General features: G+C 32.8%; 4 protein-coding genes across 6 annotated transcripts; 2 read left to right on the top strand and 2 right to left on the bottom strand.

Annotated features, from left to right (window-relative positions):
* Positions 1 to 4,665: 4,665 nt before the first annotated feature.
* LOC8284385 (protein BASIC PENTACYSTEINE4) lies at positions 4,666 to 9,112 on the bottom strand. Of its 2 annotated transcripts, none has more exons than XM_015715439.3 (3): positions 8,861 to 9,112; positions 5,973 to 6,129; positions 4,666 to 5,883 (listed from the first exon to the last, which is right to left on the bottom strand). In XM_015715439.3, exons 2-3 carry the CDS (start codon positions 6,039 to 6,041, stop codon positions 5,008 to 5,010), a joined length of 945 nt encoding a protein of 314 aa, XP_015570925.1. In that variant the 5' UTR covers positions 6,042 to 6,129; positions 8,861 to 9,112; the 3' UTR covers positions 4,666 to 5,007. The 2 variants fall into 2 exon arrangements, with proteins under 2 accessions (XP_015570925.1, XP_015570923.1); XM_015715437.3 differs by having other exon boundaries at positions 5,973 to 6,149; positions 8,861 to 9,111.
* A 975-nt stretch (positions 9,113 to 10,087) lies between these two features.
* On the top strand, positions 10,088 to 13,660 carry LOC8284384 (polyprenol reductase 2). Of its 2 annotated transcripts, none has more exons than XM_015715302.3 (6): positions 10,088 to 10,540; positions 11,184 to 11,533; positions 11,812 to 12,046; positions 12,892 to 12,994; positions 13,123 to 13,194; positions 13,295 to 13,660. In XM_015715302.3, exons 1-5 carry the CDS (start codon positions 10,382 to 10,384, stop codon positions 13,149 to 13,151), a joined length of 876 nt encoding a protein of 291 aa, XP_015570788.1. In that variant the 5' UTR covers positions 10,088 to 10,381; the 3' UTR covers positions 13,152 to 13,194; positions 13,295 to 13,660. The 2 variants fall into 2 exon arrangements, with proteins under 2 accessions (XP_015570788.1, XP_002513007.1); XM_002512961.4 differs by having other exon boundaries at positions 10,093 to 10,540; positions 12,892 to 12,990.
* A 398-nt stretch (positions 13,661 to 14,058) lies between these two features.
* On the bottom strand, positions 14,059 to 17,094 carry LOC8284383 (NADP-dependent D-sorbitol-6-phosphate dehydrogenase). The gene is made up of 6 exons (XM_002512960.4): positions 16,915 to 17,094; positions 16,207 to 16,301; positions 15,987 to 16,104; positions 15,247 to 15,379; positions 14,550 to 14,769; positions 14,059 to 14,432 (listed from the first exon to the last, which is right to left on the bottom strand). The coding sequence occupies exons 1-6, from the start codon at positions 17,045 to 17,047 to the stop codon at positions 14,202 to 14,204; spliced, it is 930 nt and encodes a 309-aa protein (XP_002513006.2). The 5' UTR covers positions 17,048 to 17,094; the 3' UTR covers positions 14,059 to 14,201.
* Positions 17,095 to 18,065: 971 nt separating this feature from the next.
* On the top strand, positions 18,066 to 20,698 carry LOC8284382 (V-type proton ATPase subunit c4). Its single transcript, XM_002512959.4, has 3 exons — positions 18,066 to 18,295; positions 18,976 to 19,261; positions 20,261 to 20,698. The coding sequence occupies exons 1-3, from the start codon at positions 18,217 to 18,219 to the stop codon at positions 20,391 to 20,393; spliced, it is 498 nt and encodes a 165-aa protein (XP_002513005.1). The 5' UTR covers positions 18,066 to 18,216; the 3' UTR covers positions 20,394 to 20,698.
* Positions 20,699 to 24,006: the final 3,308 nt, after the last annotated feature.

Genomic DNA, 24,006 nt, shown 5'->3' with positions numbered 1-24,006 from the left:
GGCACTGCCTTAAAGAAGGACATATGCCTAAGGTTCTGATGTTGTCTAAGCCTTGGATTAGTGTCTAAAGCAAATGATGTATTTAAGGCTACCAAGTTTCCTATGTCCTACAAGGTGGAATTGGAGGTTTTTCTTGGTGAAATTTAGGTCTTATGGCATTAGGACTTCAATGCTTGTAATTATGAGTTCATTTCATGTTATAAATAGTCATTTTAATTTCCATTTGGAATGTTTATGAAAAGCCCATGAGGATCTAAAAGGAGAGTAGCGAGTTGTGCTAATTCTAGAAGTCAGAGTGAGAAAACAAAGAGCAAACATCAACGACCACCATAACAACAACGACAGTAACAGGTAATTATATAGTGACGGAACACCAATCAATGGTGAACACATACTTCATATAAACTATAACTTAATTAATTTTATTTAAAAAATATTTAAGGAACACCAATTAATTAAATTGTTGCTTGAATTTTGGTATATGGATAACCTTTCTATTTTATCTTATGAATTAATAATTGTTGCTACAAATAAATCGATATTATTCTAGTCTTATTGATCTCTTATAACTTAAGTGCCACCAATGCATAATACATAAGCAAACAAATAACTCTATGTGTATACTATTATTAAACTATTTAATTATTTATTATTAAACAAATAAATAGCAACCAAAGATACTGATTATTTAAAAATGAATGGATAGTCTAAGAAATTTTAAGTTTTTTTTTCAAATTTCTGAAAACAAATTAAAATTATTGCTGATTATTTCTAAAATTTTTAGATTAGAAATTGGATTTCAATGGAATTTTAAATAAAAAAAATATTTGTCTTATCTCATTATTTCTTAAATGAATCTCATAATTCATATATATTTATTTAATCTTAAAATAATAAATAAATATTATTATCTAGTAAAATAAAAAATAACTATTTTTATTATGCAGTTTTTAGTCTGTTAGTTCTCTAATAAATTAAAAAATAAATATTAATACATTTCGAAATGTGTTTTAGCATGAAGAAATAAAGTTTTAATTTATTGGACTTATTTGCATTGCCGACTGCCCAGATAATAATTTATATTTTCGTGTAAAAGAAATTAAAAAAAAAAAAAAAAGGTATCTTTTAGCTGCTCTCACTTTTAATCTGTGACTTTTGTTTCACACCAGTCCAAAAAAAGTAAACAAAAAGGACCCATTTAGCTTAATATTCCAGAATTTTGACTTAGTGGATTCGACCTTTTCTTTTTCTTTCTTTCTTTCTTAACTTAAATTTCTGTTCAGTGGACGTGGTTTTCTCAGCCCAATAAACCTAAGAAAATATAGATTTCCATTTATTATTTTATAAAAAGAAATATGATAAACATAGAATCTTAATGGATGGTAATTGCATTGCTGATGATTTTAAATTTTAAATCATTATTTAAAAATTTTTAAAAGCTAAAAGATTTATTATTGTATGATTAAATAGTTATCTTATTAAGAAAGTAATTTTTGTTATTATTTTGATTTTCATCCTAAGTTTTAATTATTGATTTATTAATCAATGTAGAAGCTTACCCATTTGTGTGAATTGGAGAAGAAATAGTGAATGAGTTAAGTTACCTTTGGGATTTTGAAGAGTTTTCTTTAACTGGACAAAAGATAGGATTCTGTTTAAGGATTCCTTCACAAATGGAGATACCTTATTTTATTAGGATTAAGATATTTGATGAACATGCCCATTTAGCCCACTAATGCAGTAGTATTAAAGATATGATCAAACAACACAAATTTGGGGCTGAAATTAGAATTACTAATTAGTGATAGATAGCTGCCATTGTATGTTGGTACATTGAACCAATGGAAGAAATGGGTATTCCTAAAATTTCAAGGAGTAATTTAGAATTGAAGTCTGCTATATATAATAACAGTTCTTTAATCTAAAAATATGAAGAGACAGTTTAATAAAAGTATTATAGGACATATCAAATCAAGCAGATAATAGTTAAAATAAATTAAAATGGATATTGCAGATGTTTGTTTTATTTGTTTAATAAGTAAAAATTGTGGGATTAATAAATCCCAAAAATCTATATTGGATTGTCCAAGATGTTGATGTAGAATGTTACCCAAAATGAGAACATGGGAAATGCAATAGAAATAAAAAAGGGAAAGGACAGCTAGAGGAACTATCTATATAAAGACAAAGGGTTGGTGTCACAGCACTGCCCATAGGCCAACCCGAGCGGGTAATTTATCATCAGCTGGGAATTCACCCAATTCACTAATAATACAATTCCATTATTAATTTGATACAGTAGGCCTGCTCTTACTTTTCTTTTCCTTTTCAGTGGAAAATGCCACTTGGCGTAGTTTGATTCGTTTTTAAAATGAGATCTGACGGTCAAATAAGTAAGTTTTTTTTTTTTTTTTTATAAATATTAGTCCTTTGATTCTTCACTTATGCTCATTATCAAAACATAATTCCTTCTAATATAATGAGAATTGCAAAAGGAATATATCAAAAAGAAGAAGAGGAAATTGGTTATTTTGGCTGTAGCTCCTGAAATAAAAAGGTCAATTTGGAAAAACATCAAAAGCAAAACTTTTTTTCTTAAAAAATGAATTTGATTAAAGTAATTAAAATCGAGACAAATGGGTCAATTTGCCTATAAATTTATATCTAATTTAAATTTTTTTGATAAACTTATGTTGAATGGTCAAATACATCTAATTTAAACTTTTCAATAAATAGTTCTATAAACTCGTGTTCAAAAGTCAAATACATACCATTTTTTTTAAAATAAAATATAAAATGTAAAAATTAAATAAATAATATTTATTTCATTAATAACTCTTCGAATTTTAGATTTTATTTAAGTATATTTTTTATAACGCGTCACTAGATACTATATTAATAATTAATAAAATAAATAATTTAATTAAAACCTTAAAATCTAATGCAATTTTATTTTTTAAAAAAAATTAAATTAAATATATTGATTTTTGGATACAAGTTTATGAGATTATATACTGAGAATTTTAAATTAGATACATTCAACTTTTACACCTAAACACATAGAGTTATTTGTTAAAAGATTTAAATTATATGTATTTAGAAAAATATTTTATTATTTAAAAGAAAAGGAAGACGTGTGAGGAGTAAATTACGGAAATATGGATAAAACTATCCACTAGCACTAACAAAGGAAAAGGTTATTTTATTCCTTCTTTGGAATTTGACGACTGCCTTCAGCAAATGAATCGGCCCTTCTTTAGCCTTTAGCATATGTAATGCTCTCTTTTTCACAAATTAAAATCTCAAATAACTATTAATAAAAATTTAATAATATTTTAAATTCATTTTAAAAGGCATGAATGATTGTTACATAGGTGTTATAATCTGTGCATTTAAGAGTAATTATTACTGTAGTAAATTTAAAAAATTTATATTTTAGATAGAACTATTTAAAAATAGTTGTGTCAAACTGGCTCTTAGCTTGCTTTATATGGAGGAAATAAGAAGCCCATAATTCTTGGACACTTATCAATTTCCATCAATTATTTTAAAGTATTATTTTTCTTTTGGGGGGGCAATGAATAATACATAATCACATTCCTAAGGATGGTATCCTCCTTCAGAATATTTTCATATACAATGTATTAAAACTTACATTAAATTTATGATGAACGTAAGGGAATGGCTACTCCCTATTGGGTAGTCTACAGCCCATTAAAACTCTTATAGATAAAAGAAAAATGATTTTACTTTATTATTAGAATAAATTTCGAGTTATGATATAAGATAATTATAAGTATTTTAGATGATATATCCTCAATATTTGCATCACAATAATTTGTTTACAATTTTGAACAAGTGAGAAAGGAACCATGATTCTATAAAAAATTAAAGAAAAAAAGAACCATGATTAGATGGATTTATGTAAATTCATGGTTTTGTTCTGAAGCACAAATCTTGATTTTAAGTTCATAAACAAAGAGATATCAAAGGTAAAACTATAGGAAATGGGCCAATGTAACATCAAGAAAAGTGAATGCTAAATTCTGCAAAGGGCAAAAAAAAAAAAAAAGAGAGAGAAAAAGAAAGAGCAGCAGAATGTCAAAATTCTGGACCAATGATGGAGCATGTCCAGTTTGTCCTTTCAAGATATTGAATTCCGAACTCGTCACATTTCCTTGTCGTCAATAACTGCACTTTGTCATCAATATCTGCACGAGGCATTCATATTGGATCTTCCCGTTTCGTCCCAGAATATTGACTCTTTGATTGAACAGTCAAAGCGTGATTAATCCGGTTTGGAATACGCTTCCTACGGAAAAAAAAGAAGGTTTCTTGTTGTCCAATGTGCACGCATAGGAAGTTTGAAATGGCATGGAAGATGGCTTCTAAATCAGATTTAGTTGAAGAATCATGTGGCTAGACTACAAATCTTGAGCAAGAGGCATGAGAATTTTCTAATTCAGATTCAAAAGTATTGAAATGTCTTGACTGGTCTTTCAATTTCAGAACTTCACAAGATATTTGAAATTGACAGATGACTTACCTTATTGACAATGGGGTGATCATATTTCAATAACTATCATTCTCATGCAGAAATCATTAATCAGTTAAGGATCTTTCACCAGTGACATAACATCTACCTAATCATACAGGCAACATTCGTTTCCTCTATAAAAAGGGCGAGCAACCATTAAAGCACAACTTTCATATCCGAGTCTACATAGCAGCAGTTGCTCTTGACTGAAAATTGCAACTGGAAAGCAGCAAATTACACATAGAAGGCAGGCTTCTCATCTACAATGTAAATCTCCATAGACTCTAGGAGCCCTGCAAAGGGACATGTGTATTAAGCCCCATACAACAGCCTGATATAAACCAAGGAGCACAAGAAGCCACATATCTATGAAGAAGCTCCAGATTTCGCTACAAGGCAGTTCAGTAATACTTGTCACAAAAGACATTAGACAAATTCAAGATCAGAGAAGCTCTAAACGAGTAAAACATCTATTTTATGGTGATGTAGCGATTTGTCCCATGTCTGGCCCAGTAGTCCTTGAGGTCCAGAGGGAGTGATAGATCATGGCCTTCTGATGCCAACCGACTAAGCAATTTTGTGAAGACACTACCACTCATCTTCCGACCGCCGACTCGAGCATGGCGCTTATTTGGCATCTGGGGTAATGGATACGATGACAAGGTGGTGGTGCAACAGGATGACTGCCACCCACCATTTCCCCACTTGTAGCATTGATGAGGAACTCCAGTACATGAGCAAACAGGCACTGGCATGGTCGAGTCATCAAAATTGACCAGGTTCAAACCATCCTGACCATCCCATTCAACCTTAAACTTCTTCCCGTCTGAAGGGCCTTGTCTATTAAGATCTTCGCCTACTTTATTTCCTTTCTTTGCTGACTTAGTTGCCTTCATTGAAACTGACTTATTCTCCTTCGATCGCTTTGTCTGGCGTGGCTTGCCAGATTCAGCTGCAACAGTTGTTATAGGGAAGGCATCAGTGATGTGCATCTCCCCACCATCAAGAGCTTCTGCCACTTCATTTGAATTGTATACAGGGTGAGGAATACGCTTCGATCCACGTTGATTCCCATTTCCGAAGGGAAAATTCATAGCATTTTCCCGATATTGAATTGCTGCCAGAGCATTATCTCTCTCCATTAAGGCTTTATCCCGCTCAGCAAGAGCTTTTTCTCGCTGCTGGAGAGCTTCATCTCGTGCAACCAAGGCTTCCTTTTTTTCAGCTAGTGCCATGTTCCGTTCTTGGATGGCAGCATCCCTCTCGGCAAGGATGGCCATGATCTTCTTATTCATCACTAAAGCATTACTGGGTTCCTTTATTGGATGTGGGGACCCCATGCTCCACTACAGATATGAATAGTATCTAGCTCAGCTTAAATTGCATGATACAAAAAAAGACAGAATGCACAAGGATCTAGAGGAAAACTTCTTACTGGAGAATTTGCTGCCTTGTAATAGTCAATCTTATATCTACCATTATGATGTTGTCCACTTTCATCCATATTTTATCCAGCAGCAATCAATGAAGTAGGAATCAGGTTGAAAGCCCCTCCCTAATGATTAATGTTTGGATCTTAGGCAACAACTCTTCTGAAAAGAGAATGCGTGTTCTGATTTGAGAAAAGAAAAACAAAAGCAAGGATTTCATGACAAGCAAAAGAAGTTTAGGAACTTCAGAATATAGAGATATAAGAAATGACGTGGCTAAAGATGTGCGACCATGTACTTGCAGCAAGACGACGACAATACCAAATAATCTATTCTCAAGCAAAGACCATTTTGGAGAAAAAAGAACCCAATAACCAAACATAATTTTCAAAGTTAAGAAGGCTAACTTTGAGCTAGAAACAAAAATTACTTCAGCAGTTGCTAATAACCAAATCAGTAGGATACACAAGGCCCCCAGCTGCATCATGAAAGTTAAGACTGCAATAGCCACATAAACAGCAGCCACTTTCTAGCCCAATGGGGAATGGAATGAATAGAGATAGTGGTAGCATTTTGTTCATTCACGTGAAAGTCTTAATGCTTATTTGCTTTTCTATATTCTGAAGACAGTTTTATTCTATATCACATTAATGCCCCCTTTCAATGATTTTATATATATATATATATATAACTATTTGAATAGAATGATATGAAGTTTGGCATGAAGAATGTACATGAATTATAAACAAGGACTTAATCCAACAATTTGTTTATCAGAATGCAAAACAGACAAAAGGTTATGCATCTGAAAAACATTTGTGAAAGTTATACATGTCTAAGCAGACGAATTCATATTAAAGAATATCATTTAGATTTAATTATAACACATCATAGGTGTTCAAACTTCAATATCAAAGAACTGCTTCCCTAAACTACAATAATCATTAAGAACCGCTTTCCTATAAGAAACAACTTTTTTCAAGTATAGCAATCTTACAAGACAAAAGCCCTCACTTTATGCCATAAATATCCAAATCATTAATAAGATAAGAGTATGTCAACTGAATGGAGGCAGTGTACAAAAGCATTCAGCTGATTACAGGTGCATAAACTATGATTTTCTTTGTAGGCAGTTGTCGTACACACGCATCTGCCACTTCCCACTACTGGTAACAAGAAGCAAAAATTACCCCGAATTATATCTTATGAGACAAAGAATTGGTATATCTTGTCCTTTTCCATTCAGCATCATTTTGGAGTTGGCCAAACAGAAAAGAAGAATAAAGGCTATAAAAAGCAATGGGGTAAAAACACAAGCATAACCTTGTTATCAACTCTTTCAATTGATAAAATGCAATGGCCCCAACTAGATTCTTTGGTCACATAAATAATAGCTGTTTGACCTGCAGATATATCTTGATACCCAAATTTGGTAAATAGAAGCACATATATTGCATTGAAGCTGTAACTTCATAGCTCAAACTGGAACAGTCAAAAAGAGTGTTTATTGTACCATTTTCCAATAATAACAAAAACGGGAAATATCTGAAATTTGCAGTGGGAATGAACTGCAGAGATTAAACATTAATATTTCAGGCAAACAAATATTACAGGGTGACATGACCATAGACTTTCAAACTTCTTCCCTGCCCCCTCCCTTCTTTTCTGCAACATATGCCTATAAATGAGCAACTACCTAGAAGTTATACCTTGTTACTATGGCAAAGATTAAGGATATAAACATGCTGGGCAGAGTTCAAACCATACATATTGGAGTTTAAGGGGCTGATATAATACACCCCAATACATTATAGATACTGCTATACAAATCTTGATATCAAAACGGTTCACAATGTCGTTATCTAAAACCCCAGTGCAAGCACCACTCTCAGCCCAGATTTAGTTAAGTCATTGAACTCAACATTCTCTCGAAGCTCGCAAGGAGTTTCAGGCTGCCAGATTTATTTGACTAGCTTTCTCATTTCCCTTTCTTCATTTAACATCTCCTTGTTGGTTGTTGAATCTAATTTCTAAAAACTTACTCTCTAGCATATATTTCCATAAAACAAATTAGTTTGACTTTGAGAAAATTTCACTTACCATTTAAACATAAGTATTCAAGAATCCCAGACGAAATAAAATATTCTTTCATCCCAAGGTCCTCTCTACTTGACCTAAGGAACCTCTCAGATTACAACTGCTTCCATCACATATTGCTTAGATCCCAGAATACAGAAGTTCATATTTTCTCTCATATATTTAAAGCAATTATATGGCAAGCCTATATCATAATAAAGCAAAACCCTACTCCTAATTACGTATTGCAAATGCACGCCCCAAGCAGCATACACCAAGCTGCCCCAGTTTGAGTAAGCTCAGCTAATTAGCTTGCTCTTTGACAGAAACCTGCATATACACTCTCAATTTCAATTAAGCACTAACTAAGCACACCTCTGTAAAACAAACTAATCAGTAATCTCGAAAGTAATCTACGACAACTTTATGCAGAATAACCTTAGACTAACCTCAGTAAAGTTGACCTAATTCAACTAGATTTCAAGATTTTTGTATAACCAAGTTTCAGATTAACAACAAATATCAATGACCCAGATAAATAAACAGCTTAATCCTACAGGGTACTAATCTAAGTGAGAGAAAGGATTAAAATTCAAGTAAAATCAGGAACTTTTTCCATAAAACACGTTAGATAAGCAAACCCGAGATGGATAACCAATAGAAATAACAAACAAATTTCAAATTTTTAGTGTAAGGTAAGGTTTTTTGAGCTAAAGGTAAAGGTCAAAATGAAATATCACTGAGCATATAAATCTACAAATGATGAAGTTAGAAGCAAATACAATGAGAGATCAACAGAAGAAAATAATGAGCTTACTGATTAATGTTTATTGAATGACGGACATATATTTGAACTGAAGCTCGCTTGACGTGTTTTTTCTTGGCAAGCAAACACGCTCAAAAAGAGAGAGAAAAGGGGGATTGGGGTCTGTTGATGCTCCGTTATATGACTCGGGTTTTGCCCACTTTAGAATGAGGTCGGGTCGCTACTTTATTGCTCTTGCTTCACCTCTTCTTAACGGGCCAGCGTGAATCGAGTCGAATCGAAGAGAGGCGCACTCGAAGTTTATCCAAATGGCCGAACCATTCGTTTCATTAAATTTAACTAAAATAACTGCTTAGGACAGAACCATTCATATCATTACATTAAATTGAAAAAGAATTAACGTTAAGAAAGATTCTCAACTTTGGTTTAAACAAGCAAGCGAGTTGAAATTGATTAACTCAAGAATTCAATTGATCGGATTATTCTCTGTTTAAGTTTTTCTTAATAAATGAGGCAATGTCAAATTGGGTTTAAAACAAAATTAAATTTCATCTATTTTACAAATTAGTAATTATTTATTTTATTACCTTAGTGAAATATTTTATAAAATCCTTATATTTAAAGACATTTAGAATTAGAAGAAAATAAAATGATTTGGAATATTTGCCAATTTAATACATTGAACTAAACGTGGGTCGATTTGATAGCTTTTTATTTTTCTTGTTTTGCATAATTGTGGTAATTTATTACGGAGTTTTTCTTAAAGACATTCAAACTAATGATAAAAGAAAAAATGTGATGACTCAGCAGTGTGTTCGTACTTGGCAATAAGAATGTCACTCCGGTAAAGCCATTCAAACAAGTAACAGTGAAATTTATACTATATATACGAGATAATGAAAGGGTTTCGGGGGATTTTTACTCCCATTGTCCCATCTTTTTCTTTCTTCTTCATTGGCTGCTTTTCCTGGTACAATAACCTTTCATATTGATTGTTTAGAGACTTGTTGCTTTATCCTTAAGCTGTGTTGTAGGATGATCTCGAATTGGAATTAATTATGAACGACTTTAGTTGATTATTTAAGAAAAGTAATTAATTTATTAATTAAAAAATAACTATTCTATAAAATAATTATTCTTTATAGAAATTTATACATAATTTCGAAATAGCTATTCATCCACTATTCCATCAACTAGATACAACAAAATTCAGTCTATCGAGAACAGATAAAACTCATTTCAAATTTGCCTTTTTTTTTAAAAATCATATAAAAAGAATATTATAAGAGCCCGTAGTGCTTCAAATACAAAGTTGTTGCATTAACCCAGGCGCAAGAAAAGCATGTGTCTTGAGTAAGGAAGACCTCAGAGGTCTGGCATTAATGGATTTTGATTCAGAGCAGCATGTGTGGACCACTATCATTACTACTAATATCGTCAATCACCAGCCACCTGCTCTCATTATTACTAAAACTTTCTTGTTTACTTCACTACCTTCTGTGCTTTCAATAAAAAGAAAGATTGACGTTTTGGGACTCAAAATCTCTGCTTTGAATTGGATTTTTGTTAAAAATGGAGTTTGGCTTAGTGGGTTTCTTAAGGGTTGCTTGGATTGCAGGAATTTTACCTATAGTTATTGCTTCTCTGCCTTTTCCTAAACTGGGTTCTTTTCATAGAGTTATTTTGGGGTTTTCAAAGAGAGGAAAGATCATGGAATCGTCTTCTCAATATGTAAGCTTGAGTTTCTTTTTTTTTTTTTTTTATTCGTTTCTTTAATATCGGCAATCTTTTTGTTTTGAAATACTTAGCTTCAGTTTAGTCCAATCAATCAATGAGTTTTCTTCCATTCTTTTGGCGTTGCATTAATGGCCTATTGAGATGAAGTTTTTTTGCACAGCAGTTTAAGACTTTTTCCTTAAATTTTTATGTTTATATGTTTGAAACATCATCTAAGATTTAATAATTGACATGAGTGTGATTCTTTGAGTTCTAATAGGTAATTTCTATTAATGAAGAATCATACAATGTAGCTATGAATATTGTTAAAATGATAGCTGTATAATTGATGACTGTTCTTCTTTCAAACATTGAGGTGGTAGTGTATGACAGAAACAACAGAATGAGATTGCATCAATCAAATATTATAATGTTATTCTATTAGCTGTAGAAAAATTATTAACATAGATTTTCTTTTTCAAAATTTTACTCATAAGAAAGGCAGTCAACCACATAAAAAAGAACTATCTCAAGTTATTACCTAGAATGAAAACTTTCTCATCTTTTTTGTGCATCTTTAAATTTTTATCCTGTAATTGTCATTATATTCCGTCTTTGATTTTACCAAGTTCCTAATTCACTTTACTCTGAATTGTAGAAATTTACTGTTCCTCAGAGATTCTTCACTCATTTCTATGTGGTGGCTGTGGTGTGGACAACTTTCCTGCTTGTTGCAACATGGCTATTTGCATACAAAACAGCACCTCTGATCTCTGAGCCATTTTTATACTCTAATATATCCAGCTACTTGGCAGGAGGTTCAAACATCTTTTCATTTCGGAGATCTCGTTTGATTTCTGTAGAACATAGATATAGGGTTTGGCTTTCTGTATTTTTGCTTTTGTTAATGGAAGTTCAAGCCTTGAGACGGCTTTTGGAGAACTCATATGTATTTAACTACAGCCCCTCAGCTCGGATGCACATCTTTGCCTATCTTACTGGCTTGTTGTGAGTCTTCATTTTCTGCAGTCTTCTCTCAATGCTTAAAGACACATGCACACAACATTAAACTGCTCTCAGAGCATTGCTTTGCTTGAATATTTTATGATAGGCTTGAACTGCCTTTGACATTATATGAAATGCAAAGTACCATGTTCAATCTCAACTTAGTGTTTGAGATTGAAAAACTGTCCGCTATTTGGTTCTTTTCTCCTTACCACGGATTTATTTATTTATTTGGGGGCATGTTAGATGTGCAGCTGATTTTAGATCCTTTCTGATATCAGCTTCTACACAGCAGCACCCCTGTCACTCTGCGCCACTTGTGCGCTTGAGGTGTTTAAATTTGGCAAAGATGAAGCTGCTCAGTTCATTATTAAAGGCAAAAGCGCAATGCATTCCATTGAATTTGATTGGTGGGACTTCGTAAATCCTCTTTTGAAGCTCGGATGGTACCAGTGGATTGGTGCAACCTTATTTCTTTGGGGTTCAATACATCAGCACCATTGCCATACAATTCTTGTGAGTTTCACACAATCTTTTGGGTTGACAATGTTACGCAATTTGTTTTACAGATTAAGTTCTCAATTATTAACTGTGCTAACAAAAATTCCATATCTTTATAACCACATTGCAACAAAGGCGAGATCCTGGAATTTTAATAATTTGCAACAAGTTATTTTTGCTAACAAAGTAAGAGAAAAGGAAAATGTTTATTGTGGTCTTCAGGATTCTTCTTGTCTAGATAAAACAATTGAATAAGGAACTTGACTTCTTTGGTCCTTGTATGGGTTCCATAAATTGAGGACTAGAAAATGATTTTTAGATGAAGTAAGTCAATGGTGATTAATGTTTTTAGATGGAAATGGCTTCCAACCTGAAGTCGGTATATGCTCTAAAAAAGCTATGGTTTAAACTCTTCAGTCTTCCCTCTTCATCTGGGTGGCTGAGTGTCTCATTTATGTATGCTCTTGAAATATCCAGTTGTGAGATGTAAAGTAATGCAGGTATTTATTCTGATGCATTGTGGCATTAATTCCTCTCACAGCCATTCCATTTCTCCTTGACCTTGATTATATTTGACTTATTATATAAGCAGAACAGTAAGTGGAGATTAGACGGCAACAGAAATAAGTTAGTAGGAGTTTGGAGAATACTGTGGGTTAACAATTTATAGGTATGTGCAATGCACAACATAGGTCCTTAGCCATTTCTTTGTTCTCTCTTGACATCTTTGCAATGAACTTGCATAACACACCTCATCCCGGTTCATCTATCTTCGTTGATTTCAAATATGTGAAGAAGAGTGATGAAGCTGCTGCAAACTTGAGCAGTCCACTCATATTGTGTGTTCTGTTGTCGATTAGGGATCACTACGGGAGCATGGAAGAAAAGTTGATGAATATGTTATCCCTCATGGGGATTGGTTTGAGATTGTTTCATCTCCACATTATCTGGCTGAGATTGTAAGTCAGTACGCATCTCCCTCTTCTGAGCAAGCACATTTTTTAAAAAAAAACTTTTCATGATTATAAGACAATTGCACTTCTAAATGTTCACCTTTTATGCTGTTTTAACGGGTATTGGAAATTGCACAGGTCATATACGCTGGTTTGGTGTTTGCTAGCGGAGGAGCAGACCTCACTATTTGGTTACTTTTTGCATTTGTGGTAATATTCTTCATGGTATTTGAAAAAAGGCTTCTTTCTAACTGTCAATTCCTTAAAACAACGAACAATAACTGAATATCAATGCGTTGGGTGGTTGCAGGTGGCAAATTTGGTGCTTGCAGCTGCAGAAACACACAGATGGTATCTGCGTAAATTTGACAATTATCCAAGCAACCGTCTTGCTGTTATTCCATATATTTATTAGTGCTTTATGCGATTATATATTAAAATGTGGTGAAGAGATTATCAAGCGCGATAGGCACATATGACAGCATAATACAAAATGATTGAGACACATAAACATGTCCTCCCATTTATGGATGGGTAGTGACGAATGTCTGGTACACTCAATAATTTATTGTACTGTGATGATTTCGTGATTATTTGTAAAATTCTTGATAAACAATCAAACTAGTGTTGGTTATTTTGCACTGAATTAGCCAATAGAGAAAGATTTTGATGAAAATTGAGGGGATATCCTTTAAAATGGATCTATCTGATTGTAGAGTTATTGTCTGTTTAATTAATTAGCTCCTGAGCTACTGTCTCAGTTAAAGAGTCCTGCTCGTAAAATGCAGTTCGACTAGAACTGGATGAAATTCCATTCAACTGAACAGGATTTATAGAGCAAATCCAACGAGCCTTAAAATTTATAAAATCTATTTATAAATTTAAATATTATGTATTTTAAATGAAGTAAAAATTAATTTAAAATTTTATATAATTAAATTTATATAAAATTAGTAATAGATAAATTAAATTCTAAAATAGATAAAATTTTTAAATAAATTTCACGTTAGTTTGCCAGTATATTTTATAATATTAAAATATATTTTTTCTATTTTTTATATTTTACTTTATAAATTTCAACCGACCATAGCATTAAGAATATTTTTCAATCCTTGCACGGTCAATATAGCTGCTCAAAGCCATTACATATTAGAAGGTGTCTATTTTGCTCTTATTCTCCCTAGAAACCTCGCCAGAAGATAGAATGATGGACATGCTTAAGCATACAGATTAACTCCCCAAAACTTGGCAGGTTGATTAGTCCGGTAGCTCCTATCTATGCTCTTGATCAGGTCCATATCCTCTTTGCTCAACTCAAAGTCAAAAACTTCAAAGTTCTCCTTCAGTCTCTCAATTTTTGATGACTTGGGGATGATGACCGTGTTTCGTTGGATACCCCACCGGAGAACAATTTGGGCTGCAGTTTTCTTGTATTTCTCGGCCAAACCCTTCCATAAGGACAAAAGGAAAAATATGAGAGTTTATAACAAGTGATTCCAAGGAAAAATCAGTCTCAGGAATTGAAGAACTGCTGTAAGACTATCCATTTAAGACAGTAAACTTACTTTGAGAACAGGGTCATCCAAACATGATACTGTGCCAAACCACTCAGTATTAGCTACTGCACCTCCAAGAGGAGTGTGCGCTGTGACACAGACGCCATGCTTCTGACAGAATTTGACAAGAGAATCACGCTGGAAGTACGGGTGTGTTTCGATTTGATTCACAGCAGGCTTCACCTTAGAGTAGGCTAAGCAATCTCTAGTTAGAAAGATGTCATAGTTGCTGCAAATAAACTTCCTTGTTAGAGTGGAATTCCTAATCTAAAAATATAACTAGATATGCAGGAAACTTAAAAATTGCATCACAGAATTAACAATCTCTACATTTGAATTTGATATCACATTCAGTCTCTGGGGTTTCTAGTAACATAATTCATTTTTTAATCAGGATCCTATGACAATGGATATTGCTTTGGCAATTTGTCCACTTTATCCTTCCAGTGACAAGTGTTAGTAACACACATACGCACAACAAAAAGAACGAATACAAGTTTCTGAGATAGTATGTTATAAATTGCAGATTTGAACACCTCATTAAAAATCTTGGCCATAAAGGAGAAAGTGTTCTTCTATAGAGTCTAAAAAGAAGTAAAAGACGAAATGCTTCCAACAGCTACAATAAGAAATTTTGTTTATGATTCAGTATAAGTTTCCAGGATATCTAGAAAAGCAGATTAGAGAACTTAAGCTGTTTGCACACCTGATTCCAATGCTACGAACTAAACCCATGGAAACTAGATCTTCCATAGCATGCCAGGTAGTTTCCAAGGATATGGTTGTGTCGATTTCCAGCACTCCATCCTCATCCAAAGCACTGTCAGTTGTACCCACTCCTGAATGAACATATTAATACATCAATATCTTCACAAATGAAAGTCTTTTTCAAGGTTAAAATGTCAATCAATGCTACAGAAGATCTTCATCATAACACCCATTTCTCTAACTGCTGTAAGAAACTGTAAATTAGATATACAAGGAACAGAAGGTACATGTAAAATGCATCACACTTTTCACCAGTTTTTATTTTTTAGCCAGTATACTTCCAAGTATATTCTCAACTATTACTGATCAGCCTGTTCTATACACCTCACCCAGCATCCAGTGTGGGTCTGGCCCATTTATTATGCTGCAGAGAAAATAAACTGTGCTTGTGATATTAGGACAGCAAATACTATGAGACCTTTGAGAATTTTAACCTATGTTGCCTAAGAAACCGTTAACACGAAAATTTCATTACCATGTCCGTTATCCAAAATTCTTAGCAGTTAAGAGATAACTTTCTATCACAACCTTTTTGCTTCTAACAACTAGTACTTTCATTATGAGAACCCCCAAGTAATGAGATATGCAGCTAGATATGCCATAATTCATAAAGGTCAAACAATTGGAAAGTCCAGAGTAAAACACACAGAAATGCATAACAATGAAAAGAGCGACTACCAGTATGCTTTGTGGCTACGGGGAAGTGAACAAGGTAGAGATCCAGATACTCAAGCTGAAGCTTTTGCAAACTATCTTTGCAGGCCTCAGTAACATGTCCATGGTCTGAATTCCACAGCTGCGAAAAAGGGGAAACAAAGAACTTTCATTGTTAGCACAATATAAAATGTCTACTTAAATATTAAACCATAAAACTCAAAGTATATGTGAATGATTCAACCTTAGTGGTGATAAAAAGATCCTCCCTCTTGACAAGTCCAGTCTGAAAAGCTTCTGCAAGTGCTTCCCCTACTTCTTTTTCATTATGGTAATCAGCTGCAGGCAAGCAAATATAACTTGTCAAACATCATGCACAGGCATAACAAACAGACCAGGTAAATTTGTGTATACTTTTCTTTTTTTACACGCAGCTTAAAATTTCACTCCCTAATATATTTTAGACAAGGTGAAAAAAGAAACTCTTTCTTAGTTTCATGAAAACAGAAATAAATTTCCAATTGAATCTCATGTTTTCTTTCCACTTTAGTATCCATCGGTATGCCAACAAACGTTACTGTTATAGAAATAAAAGTAACTATTACCACGAAGAGTTTCCCACTTAAAAGACCTATCAAATCATTTAAATAAAAAGAAGAGAAGACTTTGGCATTAGACCATTACTAAAGCAAAAATCTAATTTTCAAAATCAATATAGAAACATAATGGATCAGCAAACACCAATACGCCCAAAACAACAACTCAATAGAAAATGAATCCATATATGTGTTGGAAGAGGTATCTCTAAAATCATTTAAGAAATAAACACAAAGACCGCTTGCTTTTTATCAAACAAGAGGCAAAGATGAAACTACAGTTAACAAAGCTGAGACAATTAGAAACAAACCCACAAGTGAAAATTGCAAGAGAAAAAGAAAGAGAGGGAAGTTACCAGCACAGTCAAAATGGCGATAGCCAATCTTGATAGCATTGATGATGAGATCTCTGATATCTTTACCTTCCATGCGCCATACACCCAGTCCAATTATTGGCATTTTGAAGCCATTGTTGAGTGTTATTGCCATTTTTTTGTTCTGTTTCCTCAGCTACAATGTTGAGTGAGTTTGTCTAATCGAAGTAGCAGAGAAGATATTTTGTTTGCTCGTCACTTTCTCGTCGAATCAGAACCGTTTGATGCCAATGCCGCTTATCTATTATTCAATAAACCTTAAAATTCGTAATCATAATAAGGCTTTCTTTTAATTTTATTAAAAAGAACCAGTTATTTCATAAAGATAATTACATAATAATAACAATGTTTATATTTTTTTGGAGGTAATGACGAGAGTAACTAAAAAATACTGGACTCATTAAAAATAATACTTCTTTTCTCAACTAATTCTGATCATTCTTGAAAAATTACCTTCCTATAATCAAATAATTACATATCACCATTATAAAAAAATAATAAAATATATATTAAGTCTTGTAATAATTATATATCAATATAAAAATAATAATAAATTAATTCTTCTATATATTTACAACATAAAAGTAAATATAATATTTATTTATTATTTAGAATGGCAATTTAGTGGGCATAATATTCAAAAAAATATTTCTTTAAAAGTGTTTAGGTTTGGTGGGCCTGCACCTCAAATTTGATATAAAATATGGAGTTTTGACGCATAGTTACACTTAACTATTTCTTATTTCTGATAATTTCATTCCTTTTAGCAGTAAAAAAAAAATATATATATATATATATATATTTTTTTTTCTTTTTAATTTTTTTATTTTACTATGTTAACATATAAAAAATATAATTTCTCAATTTTTCTAGAATTATGATTTTGTTTTTATATTTTTGCAACAATCAATAAATAACTAAAAAATAATTAAAAAATAATTGAAATTTAAAAAATTAAAATAATATCTTTAGAATATTTTATATAAATTTATTAATTTTAAAAAATAATTATCAATGAAAAAACAGATAAAGATTGAAGCCGAAAACACAAAGAAATCCAAAGCCTAAGCCCACTCCAATAGAAGCCCGAGAAAACTCTAAAAGATGGGCCGAGTGATTTATAAAAGAATCGCAAACAATTGTCTTCCACACGTTCCTTCCGTCATTATTTCACGACAACAAAAAATAAGAACCAGGCAGAGAGATCAAAACTCCAAAAATCTCTCGCTCTGCCAAATCTCAGATCTAAAACGACACCGTCTCGGATCAGATCAAACAATCATCATGTCTTCTGGATTTAGCGGCGATGAAACTGCTCCTTTCTTCGGCTTCCTGGGCGCCGCTGCCGCTCTCGTCTTCTCTTGTAACTCATTTCTCTTTATTCCTTTTTCTGGTGTTGAATTTGTTTTCTTTTTTAGATCTCACTGTCTAAACCAGTCAATTTTTAAATTTATTTGTTGTGTCTTGGTTTTTGGGTAACTAATGGATGATTGAATTATATCTGATTGTTTGTATGGATCTGATTTCATTCGATTACATGGCTTTATTAATGATCTTGTTTTGATTTTATGCCAATAGGACAAAGATTTGATGATTCACAAGTCTCATAATCTTAATTAGTGAAGGTTTTATATATTGCTACTGATGTATGTTTAATAGATCTTTTTAGTTTTTTTTATTTTTTAATCCATCAATATTTAATCATGCGTTCTTTTAGTTTATTAAGATTAGGTTTAGTTGATTGGTATTTTTTCCAAACTATTTAAAATTGACAACCCAGATCACTTTTTGGTTAAACATTGTAGTCAAGTGCTTTATAGAGCATAAATATCAGGGATAAAAAAAGTCAAAAGTCTTTGGTATTGATATCAATGCTTTTTCTTTTTTGGCTAAGATTAGGTTTAATGAAGTGAATTTTAGTCTTAAACTAGTTAAAATTGACAACCCAAGTTATTTTCTTGTTAACACATTGGACTTAGGGAGCACTAAAAATAAAGGCTTAAATCTTCTTGGCGTAAACATTTTCTTTTATCGGATGTTTAGGTATGGGAGCTGCATATGGAACGGCCAAGAGTGGTGTTGGAGTGGCATCAATGGGAGTGATGAGGCCTGAGCTTGTGATGAAGTCGATTGTACCAGTTGTTATGGCTGGTGTGTTGGGTATATATGGCTTGATTATTGCTGTTATTATTAGTACTGGAATTAACCCCAAGGCTAAGTCATATTACCTTTTTGATGGTTATGCTCATCTCTCCTCCGGTCTTGCTTGTGGCCTTGCTGGGCTTTCTGCTGGTATGGCTATCGGAATTGTTGGTGATGCTGGTGTCAGGTATATCTGCTTTTTTTTATGTATTGATATGTTAGACGTGTTATACTGTCATTTATCAATCAATTGCTGTTGTGAAATTGCATCAATAATTTGCCTTACTTGACATTTAGACCTAGGCTCAGAACTTATTTTCTTTTAACTGAAGTAAAAGTAATTTTAAACTAGTGGCTAGTCTGCCTTGTTCAGCCAAAGCATGCTTGTATCAGCTTGTTGTATTACTAATAGATCCTCCACCTTGAACATCTCAATATATGTTGCCTACAAACATTTTTGCCTTGTATATGAAATAGGATTCGTATGCTGCAGATAAATGGTACTAAGGGGTTCAATAGACATTTCTTGTGTATGCATCATTGAATTTCAATTGTATCTTGTGATTAGGTTAACACATGCTTCTGCTTCCGTTCCTCATGTTGGTTGAGGTTATCTTAAGTTTTTCTTGCTTTAAGAAGTTCAATTGTTTTCAAAAGAGCTTTTGATGGAGAGCTATGGCTTCGTCTGTTGCATTGTATAGTATAGTAATCATATGAGTTGTTGATTCTTTTATATATTGTTCTCTCCCCATACATTGCTAGGCACACTGTTGGTATGGTTTAATTTAATTCTCTTAACTTGTGATAAATTTGTAAAAAAATAAAAAAAGAAAGGGAACAGATGAGGAGGAAATTAAGTTGCTCTTTCTCTGTTTCTTTCTTTCTTTCTTTTTTCCTGAAGAACTCAGCAATACTTCAATATTATATCAAACTGAAGTCTCTTAATTTTTGTCTCGAGCTGTATCAAACTGGTCAAGAAAGAAAAAAATATTAATTTTCTGGAGCGAGAGATTCTTTTTTTTTGGCAAAAGGAGGTTATGCCATTCAATTGGTACATGTCTTTAGGAAAAACTTTTATTATGAAAATGCCTTTGGGGAACATTTGGTCATAGGTTGTGTTATTTCCTGAGAAAAATTTAACTAGTGTTTTCAACTTGACATGATTTTCAATTTATTCATTTTGCAGAGCTAATGCACAACAACCAAAACTTTTTGTTGGTATGATCCTGATCCTCATTTTTGCTGAAGCTTTGGCATTGTATGGGCTTATTGTTGGCATCATCTTGTCTTCCCGGGCTGGCCAGTCTAGGGCTGAATAAGCAGGGAGATCACTATCTGTCATTATTCTTTTATGGGTTAAGGTTGTGAGTGCAGGGAAAGTTTAATGATTGTTCAAAGATTATTGATGATTGCGACGCACTTGCAGGATTTTGAAAAATTCTTGTTATGGAAGTGTCTGCTCTGCCAGGCATTTAGTGGTTTCTTTGTATTGTTTGCGGAAGTAGGATTAAATTTATCTGCAGAATAAAAGTTTGTGAAGCTGTTATATGTTTGGTTTTTATGTATCAATGTATTTTGCGGAAACCCATTATAGAAACTTTAATTTCAGGGCTAATTCGTCTAAGGTGGTGTTATTTATTGAACCTGACCTTTAATAATTTCAATTGTCTCGTCTTCATGACAATTTTATTTCTGTTTATGATACCTAAATCTCTGGCCCATAATACCACTGTTAAGTCATTTGCGCGGTTCGTTGAAGTCTTGTTTATCAGTATCACTGATTCTTTTTCTTTTTTTTTTTCTTTTCCTTTTTCCTGAAAACCAATCTATATTCTCATAAATTTGAAAGGCCAAGTATTCGAGATTAGCGCATTAAGTATGAAAATGAACATCAGGAACTCTAATAGAAAGAGCTCTAGAAAGTTAGCAACATAACATGACCTGCGCAATTCGACATTCTACTCTACTAAAAGCTTAGAAAACCTTAGAAAAAATAGTTATTAGCAGAGTCACACAATATGAATTGACACATTCCGGTGCATGCATAATAGCTTAGACCAATTTGATGCCCTCCTCCTTCGCAAAAATCTCGGCTTGCTCTGGGCTCATAGCATATTGCAAAGTCACTGAAATGGCAGCAGTATTTTACAAGTTCTGTTCATTGAAAACAACTCCCAACTCCACCCGGATGGTCCAAGGTTTTCTTTTCTGTTCATTGCACCATAACCAGAAATTCCAGATTCAGGCGAGGCAGAAGAGTGTAAAGGCCTTACAATTTGGATCCCGTGAACAGCCGCTTTACATTAATCTAAAGTAATGGACTGGACATTTGGCATCCCTCGGTTGGACCCATGGAGAGCATCATTTCGTGCATTCTAATCAGTCCACCACAAACAGGAAAAAGGACCGCACGCCTAACCCTTTCATTTGCCGTAATGAACAAATATCAAAGGAACAATTTCCATAGGTGGAGGGACATTATAGCAACACTCAAAACCAGCCGTCGTATAGCTTTGACATACTAAGGAGGTTACAGGAGCATGATATGTTTGTAAATTAACCTCAGTAGGGACAATGTTATCTTGAATATGCCAAAAAAGGCCATTAAGGTTGATTTGGAATCTCTTGTCTAACGAAACTTCAAAATAGTTAGCAATTTTAAACGAATATAGTCCGGAAGACTAGAACTTGTTGAAGGTTATTTTATTTTGAGTTGTCTGGAATGGGATTGGTATACTGTTGGGATGAGCTAAACTCTCATTTGAAAATAACCATTTTGATACATTATTTTATGTGTTTATGCGCATAAATAATTGCGATATGAACTGGGGATTAAGAATTTTGAGTTGAATTTAACTTTCCACCATCTGCTAATATTAATGATAATTTATGGAAGAAGATGAGCTACTTCTGCTGTGTACTCAATAAAATACATGTATTAGGCAAAGACCAAAAGAAAGTTCTAATGGAAAAGAATGTCATAATGCATATGGGTTTGTTCTTTTTTCTTCATAAGCAATTACTCCTTTTATTTTCTACTTCTAGATAATGTTTTCTTTTCTTTTCTTCTAAATATTTATTTCTTTTTTTTGTTGTGTATTATGTGTGTGTGGATGACAAACATTGGAACAGCAAAAAAGGGTTCCTCTTAAAAGCAACTCCCAATTTGCTACAGTCATCAAATTCCCTGATCCTTCAACCAACTTTATTATATCATCAGAATCCAACTAAAACACTTGATCATAATTTTTAACAAAACAAATATTATTAATTAATAAAAAAAATAATATAACATACTCCTCAATACAAGAGTGGGGAGCAACATCATTCATGAACTGAATTTGTGAGAGAGAGTAGGTTACCAGAAAAAATTAGGTCATGTTTTTGGAAGCTTATGAAGCCATTTATTTTAATTTGCATATGGAAGTGGGCCTCATTCTTTATTTTGCCTTGGGTCATCACTGTTCTTCTCCTCCACATGGTTTTATATTTTTATCAGCTCCAACCAAAACTTTCTGCTAGTTATTTACTGCCATACTTTTTCTGCCCTTTTAGATTTAGTGGTTACCATTGTTTCAGCTGGAAAAAGATGATAAGATTCAAGATCGTTAAAGGGTTTTAGATAGATTTTTCTAAAGAATTTGTCTTTGCTTTACTAACTTGGAAATCTTAATTGTGTCATACATGATCCATCTTTTACACTTTTCTGAATAAATTAAGTTGCTTTTGGCTTTGCAAAAGTGAGTTACAATTTCTGCCACTTTGAATAAATTGGAGCTTCTGCATTCACTTTAAAATGTGCTTATGCAGGCACCCATCAGTGATAAATATATAAATTGATTTTAGAAAAATGTCAGCTTAAGATTTAGTGTAAGTAATATTTTAAGTTTGAATATCTTATTATATATAATTCAAAAAAATACTTTTTTAAGTATACAATTATACGGGTTTTTCTCCATTAGCTTAAGATGAGGCTCAAAGAGAGAGCAGTCTTATAAGAAACATAAATACTTAAAATAAATTCATTTAATAGAATTTGAATCCAAATTCTTACAGCGTAATAAAAGGATCTTCATCACTGAGCTACCATTTAAAAAGAAGTGATGATGACAGTAACTTCTCCTTCATTATTATAACTACAATGCATTATGATGTAAGCACTAATATACCTAACATACATCCTTTCAACTCATATATAATCCTAAGCTTAATTTGCTCCCTGTACTTGGACACTACGACCAATTTACCCGTTTTTTAATTTTATGGCTAATTAGGTCACATACTTGATAATTATAGTCAAAATACATGTTTTTTCAATTGTCATGTGCGCATGAATATTAATTGCATTTTTTATTATAATAAAAGATGATATAAAATTATAACGAATAAAATATAAAAAGTAAGAAATAAAAATATTAAGTAATCATTCCGGTTCTGAGAGAGGCGGTGACCTCTCATACTTTAGGGGGTAAATTGCCCTTTAAGCCTATAATTCTATGATTTCACCAGGAGAGCCAATCTAATTAAGTAGCTCCAAATCACATGGGCTGCTGCTTATATAATTCTGTAGCTGTAGTTGTTACCTTAAAAAAAATACAATGGAAGTATTGAAATTGGATGTGTCATATTTCCATAATGTTGTACATGGTGAGATTATGTTTCAATGAATCTTGAAAGCAAAATAATTGATCATCTAATCAAATTCAACATGTTTCAACTAGTAATTCTCCTAAGATATCGAATATTTACTTATATAAATGTATTCCTGAGGTAAATTTGGAATTAAGATTACCTTCAGGAAGACCCAGCTTGTAATTCTATATCAACATCCAAGAAACTGTCACTATCTTTTTGTTTTCATTTGGCAAGAAAGAAGTGTCACTATCTTTGGTCACCGTGCAATAAGCACTGGGATAACGTTGTTTAAGTTAG

This window comes from Ricinus communis, chromosome 8 (assembly GCF_019578655.1).
Source record: "Ricinus communis isolate WT05 ecotype wild-type chromosome 8, ASM1957865v1, whole genome shotgun sequence".
NCBI classification, from domain to species: Eukaryota; Viridiplantae; Streptophyta; class Magnoliopsida; order Malpighiales; family Euphorbiaceae; genus Ricinus; species Ricinus communis.
The sequence above is the reverse complement of the archived record's forward strand: the minus strand, read 5'-3'. Positions and strand labels throughout refer to the sequence as shown.

What these genes read in the sequence shown, in the direction of transcription:
- LOC8284384 (XM_002512961.4), top strand. Translation starts at nt 10,382, where the DNA reads ATGGAGTTTGGCTTAGTGGGTTTCTTAAGGGTTGCTTGGATTGCAGGA. An exon ending in TGGAATCGTCTTCTCAATAT is followed by an intron (nt 10,541 to 11,183) that starts GTAAGCTTGAGT and finishes TCTGAATTGTAG; the next exon opens with AAATTTACTGTTCCTCAGAG. An exon ending in ACCATTGCCATACAATTCTT is followed by an intron (nt 12,047 to 12,891) that starts GTGAGTTTCACA and finishes GTTGTCGATTAG; the next exon opens with GGATCACTACGGGAGCATGG.
- LOC8284382 (XM_002512959.4), top strand. Translation starts at nt 18,217, where the DNA reads ATGTCTTCTGGATTTAGCGGCGATGAAACTGCTCCTTTCTTCGGCTTC. An exon ending in TGCCGCTCTCGTCTTCTCTT is followed by an intron (nt 18,296 to 18,975) that starts GTAACTCATTTC and finishes TCGGATGTTTAG; the next exon opens with GTATGGGAGCTGCATATGGA. An exon ending in GTTGGTGATGCTGGTGTCAG is followed by an intron (nt 19,262 to 20,260) that starts GTATATCTGCTT and finishes TTCATTTTGCAG; the next exon opens with AGCTAATGCACAACAACCAA.
- LOC8284383 (XM_002512960.4), bottom strand. Translation starts at nt 17,047, where the DNA reads ATGGCAATAACACTCAACAATGGCTTCAAAATGCCAATAATTGGACTG. An exon ending in CGTAGCCACAAAGCATACTG is followed by an intron (nt 15,380 to 15,986) that starts GTAGTCGCTCTT and finishes ATGTTCATTCAG; the next exon opens with GAGTGGGTACAACTGACAGT. An exon ending in GTTCGTAGCATTGGAATCAG is followed by an intron (nt 14,770 to 15,246) that starts GTGTGCAAACAG and finishes GTTTATTTGCAG; the next exon opens with CAACTATGACATCTTTCTAA.
- LOC8284385 (XM_015715439.3), bottom strand. Translation starts at nt 6,041, where the DNA reads ATGGATGAAAGTGGACAACATCATAATGGTAGATATAAGATTGACTAT. An exon ending in ACAAGGCAGCAAATTCTCCA is followed by an intron (nt 5,884 to 5,972) that starts GTAAGAAGTTTT and finishes TCATATCTGTAG; the next exon opens with TGGAGCATGGGGTCCCCACA.